Here is a 9,759-nt window from a genome sequence, read left to right on the forward strand (position 1 = left end):
TTAAATTTCTATAAGTATTAGAGTCTACTTTAGAACATTTTTATTTTAAGCTTTTGTACTGTTTTCTTTTTCTTTCTGTTTTTTTTTTTTTTTTTTTTTTTTTTTAAGACCAAGTCTCACTCTGTCGCCCAGGCTGGAGTGCCGTGGGGCAATCTCTGTTCACTGCAACCTCCACCTCCCGGGCTCAAGTGATTCTCCTGCCTCAGCCTCCCGAGTAGCTGGGATTATAGGTGTGTGCCACCATGCCTGGCTGATTTTTGTATTTTTAGTAGAGACGGGGTTTCACCATGTTGGCCAGGATAGCCTTGAACTGACCTCAAGTGATCCACCTGCCTCGGCCTCCCAAAGTGCTGGTATTACAGGAGTGAGCCGCTGCGGCCAGCCCCTGTTTTCTTGTCATTTGTTTTAAAATAAGAAAAAAATTCCGGCCGGGCGCGGTGGCTCAAGCCTGTAATCCCAGCACTTTGGGAGGCCGAGGCGGGCGGATCACGAGGTCAGGAGATCGAGACCATGGTGAAACCCAGTCTCTACTAAAAATACAAAAAATTAGCCGGGCGTGGTGGCGGGCGCCTGTAGTCCCAGCTACTCGGAGAGGCTGAGGCAGGAGAATGGCATGAACCCGGGAGGCGGAGCTTGCAGTGAGCCGAGATCCCGCCACTGCACTCCAGCCTGGGGGACAGAGAAAGATTCCGTCTCAAAAAAAAAAAAAAATTCCTTTTTTTCCTGTCCCTTAAGTCCTGGGATGTTTAACATTCTTAATCTTATTTGGCACTTTAATTTTACAAAAGAGATATGTGTCGTACATAGATAAGGGAGCAAAGAGGTAGTGGTAGTCTCCTTAACACAAGGCTATAAGGTGGTCACCTGGGGTCATCACATCCGTATGTGATTCTCAATATTGCAGGTTATGAAAACACATCTAGCCAGTACACCTAGAGTTGCACTGTTAGTAGCTCCAAGGCACATGTAACAATTTAAATTTATTAGAATTACTCAATTTATTCACATTGGCCACATTTCAAGTGCTCAGTAGGTATATGGTTACTATATTGGACAGCACAGATAGTAGAACTTTTATTTCCACCATTAAAGAAGGTTCTATTGGACATTGCTGACCTAGAGGCAGTTAGCCTTGGGGATACTGACTCCTGTGTAGGAACATCTACATAATAGAACAAAAATAATATCGAATATTGTGTGTCAGTTTTATGCTAAATTTTTTCAAATGCCTTTTGTCTTGTACAAACAACACAGTCTTTGAGGGGGATGAAGGAAGAGGGCCTCATGTCCTGATGTTGATGTGATTAGCACGCCTTGAGCTGGTTTGTTATTAGAGGTTAGGCACTGGGGAAGGCAGGGAAGGCTGTCTTTCCAGTTAGGCTGTTCCCAGCTCAGGCCCTGCCTATCCCCAGAAGCCACCTTTCCAGGCAAAATGGGAAATAATTAGGTTGTCGAGTATCAGGCATTGAGCATGGAAATACAGGAATCCCGAATGTTCAGTATTATTATGAGTAAGGGTCGTGGCCTGTATTCTGTGTCCACTGCACATTGCAGTTTGTGTCTTAATCATCTATCCTGGTTTCTAATGGATTAACTTCAAAGATGATCACTGGCTCAAGGTGGAGGTCACTAGGTTGCTCATGTGTCTTACCCACGCGGGGTTTTGAAGCTGGAGCACACCCCGAGTGGCAGAGTAGGGTACGCTTGGCGTTTCACACGCAGCTAGTCGTCCAGCCTTAGGATATGCACCGGGAGGAGTTTCCAAAATCCGTCTCCGAGATTGTTTCAGATTTCGCGCTGGGAGGGAGGGGCGGGCTCCGCGAGGCCGCGCGCCCCGCCCCTGCGCCGCCCCGCCCCCGCTTCCTCGTGACCCCCCGCGCCCCGCCCTCTTGGCCGGGACCCCCCACCAGGCTGATTGGCACCTCTGCGGCGGATCCTCCGGCGGGCAGCCGGGCCGGCGTGTCACGTGGCCCACGGCGTCCAGGGCGACAAGCCGCGGGCAGCAGGGCATGGACCTTCAGGCCACCGGGGTCCAGGCGCAGGGGGCCGCGGAGCCGTCTCGGGGCCCGCCGCTGCCTAGCGCGCGCGGGGCGCCCCCTAGCCCGGAGGTGAGCGCCGCGTGGGGGCCGGGAGCAACAACCAGCCGCAGCCTGGGGCGGGAAGTCGCGGGGCCGGGCGGAGCGGGGCGGGGCGGGGCGGGGGCCGCGGGGCCGGGGAAGCGCCTCTGGCCGGTCTCGGGCCGCCCCGCGACACGGAGCGCTGTTTAGGCTCGCTGCTCGATCTGAAAACGGCCAGGCCGAGGGGCCGCGGGGCTGCGGGGCGGGGAAAGCCGAGGGCGTGGGTGGGCGCGCCGGGTCAGCAGAGAAGGCTGTCCGCCCGCTAGGCGCCGCTGCGCATTTGGTAAATGGGAGGTGACGCTGGTGACCGAGAGCCGGGGCCCGCTGCCAGGAGCCTGGGCGAGGGCCAGGTGAGGGCGGCGAGGAGAGGGACTTGACTTTACAGACCTGTGGACCTCTGTCCGTTGATGGGGATGCCCGCTAACCCTGAACCCCAGATGTCACATGCGCGCTCCCCTGTCTCCTTACTGAAACCAAAAAGGCCCTGTTTGACGCAAGGTTTCCAGAAACTTGTTTTCATGTACGCTAGACAGCTCCTGGTTTTCCCGAGAACGTTACAGACCGTTATTACAGTTATTACCTGCCCTCGTTTACAGTCAGTCCCGGCTAGGTGCTGAGCGGCTTGAAGGTAGGAACCCTCTGTTAGGGCTGTTTGCCCAGCCTAGCATAGTGCTTGGCACAGGAGGTAGACATACCGACTGGATGAATGATGCCTCAAAGATGGTACTTAGCCAAAGTAAGATATGAAAAATGCAGCCACACTTGTAAAGAAAATTACTTTGGAGTGCAGAATAGAATGGGACTAATTTTGTCAGGGCATAGCAGGAAAGGATCAAGGTGAGAGGCTGGTGGTGTCTGCAGAGGCGTAGAGATGAGATAGTGCAGGGCACATGGCCTGGAGTTGGGTCTCAGAGCATGCAGAGAACTATGCTCAACAGGTTGATGGGAGTGGGAGAAGAGGGGACGTGCGAATGCCATGGCTTAATTTTGTGCCCTCTCAGTGGAGGGCTGTTGAAGGTTTTGAGCAGAGTAGTGATTAATTCTGTAAGGCTGAGCCAGATGGCTGGTTGGGAAGGTGGTTAGGAGGCTGTGGCAGTGGTTTAGGGAAAGGTCTGACTTCTCCTTGGGTGGCAGTGACCAGAGGTTGTCACTAACTACAGGGAGTGGAATTGAATTATTAAACCCAGACATGACTAGATAATGAATGCTGATTGGAGCAGGTGCCGAGTGCAATTTAGATGTAGCAGAAAAGATGAATTTATATTCAAGAAATGTTACATTCTTGCCACATGCCAGGTTTTTTCATAAATGGTATCATAAGTCCCCTGCAGGGTCAGAACAGTCACCCCCAATTTCTGAAGAAGAAAACTCAGGCACGGTAATTGAAGTGATGTGTTCAAGGTCACACTCTGAATGGATGGCAGAGCTGGGATCAAAATCAGGTCTTTTATGCAGGCAGGGAACATTTCGTGATTCAATAGAAAGAGGTCTTGGAGGTCATAGGGTTTCAGGAACTTCTGAGTGATGGGAGCAGAGAAGCATTTTGTTGGCTGTGCGGGAAGATTTTCAGTTAGATTAGAAATAATGCCTTCAGTGCTCAGCATTGCAGAGGAACTATAAAGCTTCCCCCACCTCAAATGTGTCAGTGAGGAAACAGAATTTGATAGAGTTGTTTACTAGCTATAAAGTTGTTAAGTAACTGAAAAGGTAAAACGTGTACCTGGGGGTGGCAACCGCAGGGAACAGCTACCAACCTATGGCTGAAGGAACAAAGAGATGAAGTTGATTAAAATTTAGAAGCTTAGGGAAAAGGCTCTGCAGAGCTGAAATTCCAACCTTTAAGGAGAAGGCACTGCCCCAGCTGATGGTAGGGGGTCTCTGAGCTTGGAGGAGAGTCCTGAGACCCAGACCTCTAAAGAGAAGGTGCAGTGATAAGGCTGGCACTGCAAGAGTTCGCAGAACTGTATACTGGATTCTGTGGCTGCTATAGGAAGGCATTCCTGCCGCCACGGTGAAGTGTCATGAGGTGATGTCTACATGAATAGGAAGGAACAAGGCCCGTCTCCCTCCAGCCTTGCGCAGTTTAACAGGGCAAAGCAGAAATGTGGGTGGAAGAGTCCCAGCCCTGCATCACCAAGGGGAGTATGGAAGAGTGGGTGGGGTTGAGATGCAATAGCTGAATACTGGGCATACCCCAGATACCCAAGTCCTTGGTAATCATTTCTTCTTCCTGCAGGCTGGCTTTGCTACAGCTGACCACTCCGGTCAGGAGAGAGAGACTGAGAAGGCTGTGGATCAACTAGGCAAGTAGATGGTAGAGACGGAAATTGGGGAGACCAAGGATGTGAGGAGAGGAATAGACCCTCTGTCTCATTTACCTTCTCTTGTAGCCAGTCCTCTCTGCTGCTTAGTGGCCTTCTCTGCCAAGGGTTGAACAGTACCCTCCTTTGGAAGCCTTGCTTGGAGCTTCCTTAAGGGAAGTCCTGGACTTTTCTTATGTTCAAACTCATCCTTCTACTGAGAGTAACAGCTTGAAACGGTGAAAATAGTACAGCAGTCTCCCCTTATTCCTAGGGGATACATTCTAAGACCCTCCCAGTGGATGCCTGAAACTGCTTTTTTTCCCCATATATACTATTTCTGATATAGTTTAACTTATAAATTATGCATATGTGATTAATAACTATTAATATAGAACAATTATGCCAGTATACTGAAAGTTATGTGAATGTGTTCTCTCTCAAAATATCTTTTTTTTTTTTGAAACGGAGTCTCGCTCTGTCACCAGGCTGGAGTACAGTGGCATGATATCAGCTCACCGCAACCTCCGCTTCCCAGGTTAGAGCAGTTCTCCTGCCTCAGCCTCCCGAGTAGCTGGAACTACAGGCACGTGCCACCACACCCAGCTAACTTGTATTTTTAGTAGCTACGGGGTTTCACTATGTTGGCCAGGCTGGTCTCGAACTCCTGATCTCAAGTGATCCGCCCACCTCAGCCTCCCAAAGTGCTGGGATTACAGGCGTGAGCCACCGTGCCTGGCCTTTTTTTTTCTTTTAAAGTAACTCTCACCACAACGCTATCTTCATTTTATAGATGTGGAAGTTGAGGCACAGAATAGTTAAATAAAAACAATTTAAAAATTGTGGTAACAGATACATAACATAAATTTACCATTTAACCATTTTATTTTATTTTATTTTATTTTTTTTTTGAGATGGAGTCTCGCTCTGTCACCCAGGCTGGAGTGCAGTGGCGCGATCTCGGCTCACTGCAAGCTCCGCCTCCCGGGTTCACGCCATTCTCCTGCCTCAGCCTCTCCTAGTAGCTGGGATTACAGGTGCCCGCCACCACGCCTGGCTAATTTTTTGTATTTTTAGTAGAGATGGGGTTTCACCGTGGTCTCGATCTCCTGACCTCGGGATCCGCCTGCCTCGGCCTCCCAAAGTGCTGGGATTACAAGCGTGAGCCACCGCGCCCGGCCCCATTTAACCATTTTAACGCATATAATTCAGTGGCAGTGTTGTGCAGCCATCACCACTACCTAGTTCCAGAATCTTTTCATCACCCTGAAAGGAAACTCTGTGCTCACCAAGTAGTCATTCTCCATTCCTTCCTTCCCTGAGCTCTTACAACCACTAATTTGCTTTCTGTCTCTGTGGGTTTATCTGTTCTGGATAGGCAAATGTGAGTTGCCTGTAAATGGAATCATAACAATATGTGGCCTTTTGTGTCTGGCTTCTTCCACTTAGCGTATTTTCAAGGTGCATCCATGCCGTAGCATGTATCAGCACTGCATTCCTTTTTATGGCTGAATAATTCCATCATATGCATATACCACATTTTGTTTTTCCGTTCATCCATTGATGGACATTTGATGTTGTGTCTACCTTTTGGTGATTGTAAATAGTGCTGCTGTGAGTATCCTTGTTTTATTTGAACACCTGTTTTCAGTTCTTTTGGGTATATGTTTAGGACTGGGATTGCTGGGTCATGGTAATTCTATATTTATGTTATGGAACTAGTTAAGTAAATTTCAGCTCAGTCACACTTTTTTTTTTTTGGAGACAGGGTCTCACTGTGCAATGGCACGATCTTGGCTCACTGCAGCCTCCGCCTCCCAGGCTCAAGCGATCCTCCCACCTCAGCCTCCTGAGTAGCTGGGATTACGGGTGCGTGCCACTGCACCCAGCTGAATTTTTTGTAGAGACAGGGTTTTGCCACATTGTTCAGGCTGGTCTTGAACTCCTGAGCTCAAGCAGTCCGCCCACCTCGGCCTCCCAAAGTGCTAGGTTTACAGGGGTGAGCTACTGCGCCCGGCCCAGTCCCATGTTTAGTAATTGACAAAACAGGGATTTGAAACCAGGCAGTCTGGCTTTAGACTCCTTGCTCTGAACTATCACTTTATTGCTTATCACTGTTACTGTTATTCCAGTATTAAGAGCATGGCTGTTTTAGGCTGATTGCCTTCTCTCCTGGGACCTGGCATCACCAAAGCACTATGTGCTCGGAAATCCATTAGCTTTCCCCAGTCTTTTCTCCATTATTGTGAGGCCTTTTGAAAATGTACCTTCCGGCCTCCCTGATCTCAGAGGGAGGCACTAGGTGCTGCCCTTGTGACTAGATGGGCTCTGGTCTTCTGCCTGCAGTGCCCCTGTTTCCCTTTGTCCCTGTGCTCACCTCTAACACGCTCTTTGAGGCTGAAGGGAGGAATAAAAGAGCAAAAACAACCGGGCACAGTGGCTCACGCCTGTAATCCCAGCACTTTGGGAGGCTGAGGCAGGCAGATCACAAGGTCAGGAGTTCAAGACCAGCCTGGCCAAGATGGTGAAACCCCATCTCTACTAAAAATACAAAAAAATTAGCTGGGTGTGGTGGCAGGCCCTGTAATCCCAGCTGCTCAGGAGGCTGAGGCAGAGAATTGCTTGAACCTGGGAGGTAGAGGTTGCAGTGAGCCGAGATGGCGCCACTGCATTCCAGCCTGGGCAACAGAGCAAGACTCTGTCTCAAAAAAAAAAAAAAAAAAAAAAAAAAAAAAAAAAGAGCAAAAACTTAATTCAGGCTTGTATGGTGAAAGCGTATTATTTATCAGAGGCCCTTTGCCTCAATGACATACAAACCACCTGAAAATGTTAACTGTCCCTAGCTCTCTTTGTAAATTAAAGGACCTGGCACATAATGCCTTGTATAAGACAAAACATCTTATTGAAAATAAATTATCAGCTCTTTTAAAAACATACAAAGAAGTGCATTTTTAAAAAAGTGCTCAAGTGGCTAAAGAAGACTCTGTGCACTTATTTTACTACCTTCATAATAAGTCTGCCCCAAATTTACTGAGCACACAGCAGGTCCTCTTTGGTTTGTCACTAAGGCCATCTTCTCTCTGTCGATTTAGCCCGTGGAGCACAGAGCATCCCTGATGACAGTCCTGCCCGGGGTGAGGGCACCCATTCTGAAGAGGAAGGCTTTGCCATGGATGAGGAGGACTCTGATGGAGAACTGAATACCTGGGAGCTGTCAGAAGGGACAAACTGTCCACCCAAGGAACAGCCTGGCAATCTTTTTAATGAGGACTGGGACTTGGAGTTGAAAGCAGATCAAGGGAGTCCATATGGTAGGTGTGGAGTCTCTGAGGGTCCTGAACCAGGCCTTCTCAGACACACCTGTCAGACTAGCCCTGAAGGCAGACAGTTTGGAACAAGGGTCCACATCTATGAGCTTAGGCTGGTATCTGTTACAGGTCTCCAATTTCTGTAACACCTTCTCTTTTATATTGAAAAAATCCAAATTTTGCATTTGACTGCATAATATATCAGTTTTAACGTCAAAACTGTTACTCTGCAAAAATCTCTGCTATGAATTGAGCAGCTGCAGATAGAAGTGCTGTGTTATCCAGTTTGCTTCCTCTTCACTGCTAAGAACCCTTGTCTGAGAAGCACAACTTCTCAGCTGTTCAGAATGAACGCATTTACAATTCTTCAGGAAAGGAGAACAGTGTGTGGTTTTTAAACAAAATAAGTGCAAGGATCTGTCCCCTAGACATACTTTTTTGGCTGTCCGTTTTTACCTTCCTTCCTTCCCTCCTTCCTTCCCTTAATCTGTCTTTTAAAACTGCCTGCAGATGCTGATGACATCCAGGAGAGCATTTCTCAAGAGCTCAAACCTTGGGTGTGCTGCGCCCCACAAGGAGACATGATCTATGACCCCAGCTGGCACCATCCGCCTCCACTGGTACCCTATTATTCCAAAATGGTCTTTGAAACAGGACAGTTTGACGATGCTGAAGATTGAGTGTGGAGCTTTCTGCCTTGTAGGTGGGCGGGCCTCCACATCAGGATCTCTTTTCCTGTCTTGGAGGTGAAAAGTCGTATCTGAGAAAATGTTTGCAGTGACCCCTAGTCTGGGGTACACAGACCAGTGTTCCGTATTGAACAGTGTTCAATAAGGCCCCGTCGTTCTCGCCAGTCTGTTATTGTTCTTAATGGGCTCCTCCTTGAAATGTGTGTGTGTTTGTGTCAAGAGGAGTTGTGTTCTTTGTAAATAAAGGTTAAAAAAAGAAACCAGTATGCTTCATCTGCTTTTTTCCCATGTATTTATTTATGGAGGTAGTTTTACCGTGTCACTCAGGCTGGAGTGCAGCAGCATGAACTTGGCTCATTGGAACCTCCACCCCCTGGGTTTAAGCGATTTTTGTGCCTCAGCCTCCTGAGTAGCTGGGACTATAGGCGCCTGCCACCACACCTGGCTCATTTTTTGTATTTTTAGTAGAGACGAGATTTCACCACATTGGCCAGGCTGTTCTCGAATTCCTGGCCTCAAGTGATCCATACCCGCCTTGGCCTCCCAAAGTGCTGGGATTAGAGGCGTGAGCCACCATGCCCAGCCTTCACTACTTCATTTAAAGTCCCTGAATGATATTTTAAAGATTCAAACGCTTGGAGGCTTAAAACTACTCTGTGAAAGAAAAAAAAATTTTAGTTTTGCTTCTGTAGATCTAGCACTGTTGACCAAGGATTGGAATCCAGGAGACACTGGTGATTTTGTAGCTAATTGTTTTCCTGTTGATAGAAAATGGAACATTTACTTAGTTAACAGGCTTTTCCCTAGGCCAAAAACTAAATGGGAAATTAGTTAAACCAGCAATTGCATAATCCTTAATTGACACTAAACTCGGTTTTCCATTTAATATTTTAATCCTTACAATTACTTACATGAAGTCACTTTTAAAAATTTACCTCATTTTGGCCGGGCGCGGTGGCTCACACCTGTAATCATAGCACTTTGGGAGGCTGAGGTGGGCAGATCACCTGAGGTCAGGAATTCAAGACTAGCTGGCCAACATGGAGAAACCCTGTCTCTACTAAACAAAAATTAGCCGGGTGTCATGGTGCACACCTGTAATCCCAACTACTTGGGAGACTGAGGCAGAAGAATTGCTTGAACCCGGGAGGCAGAGGTTGCGATGAGCCAAGATCACGCCATTGCACTCCAGCCTGGGCAACAAGAGTGAAACACTCTCAGTAAAAAACAAAAAAAAAAACAACAAAAAACTTCACCTCATTTTAGAGATGAGGAATGCAAGACTCAAAATGTTTTGACCAGGCCGGGTGTGGTGGCTCACGCCTGTAATCCCAGCACTTTGGGA

At 48.1% G+C, this 9,759-nt stretch overlaps 1 protein-coding gene across 2 annotated transcripts; it reads left to right on the forward strand.

Moving 5' to 3' along the window:
- Positions 1 to 1,882: 1,882 nt before the first annotated feature.
- Positions 1,883 to 8,677, forward strand: COPRS (coordinator of PRMT5 and differentiation stimulator). 2 transcript variants are annotated; one of them, XM_003280208.4, is made up of 4 exons: positions 1,883 to 2,108; positions 4,354 to 4,420; positions 7,510 to 7,728; positions 8,236 to 8,677. In XM_003280208.4, the coding sequence occupies exons 1-4, from the start codon at positions 2,010 to 2,012 to the stop codon at positions 8,403 to 8,405; spliced, it is 555 nt and encodes a 184-aa protein (XP_003280256.2). In that variant the 5' UTR covers positions 1,883 to 2,009; the 3' UTR covers positions 8,406 to 8,677. The 2 variants fall into 2 exon arrangements, with proteins under 2 accessions (XP_003280256.2, XP_012359020.2); XM_012503566.2 differs by lacking the exon at positions 1,883 to 2,108 and adding an exon at positions 2,140 to 2,467.
- The last annotated feature ends 1,082 nt before the right edge of the window (positions 8,678 to 9,759 follow it).

The sequence above is a fragment of the Nomascus leucogenys genome, chromosome 19, assembly GCF_006542625.1.
Source record: "Nomascus leucogenys isolate Asia chromosome 19, Asia_NLE_v1, whole genome shotgun sequence".
NCBI classification, from domain to species: Eukaryota; Metazoa; Chordata; class Mammalia; order Primates; family Hylobatidae; genus Nomascus; species Nomascus leucogenys.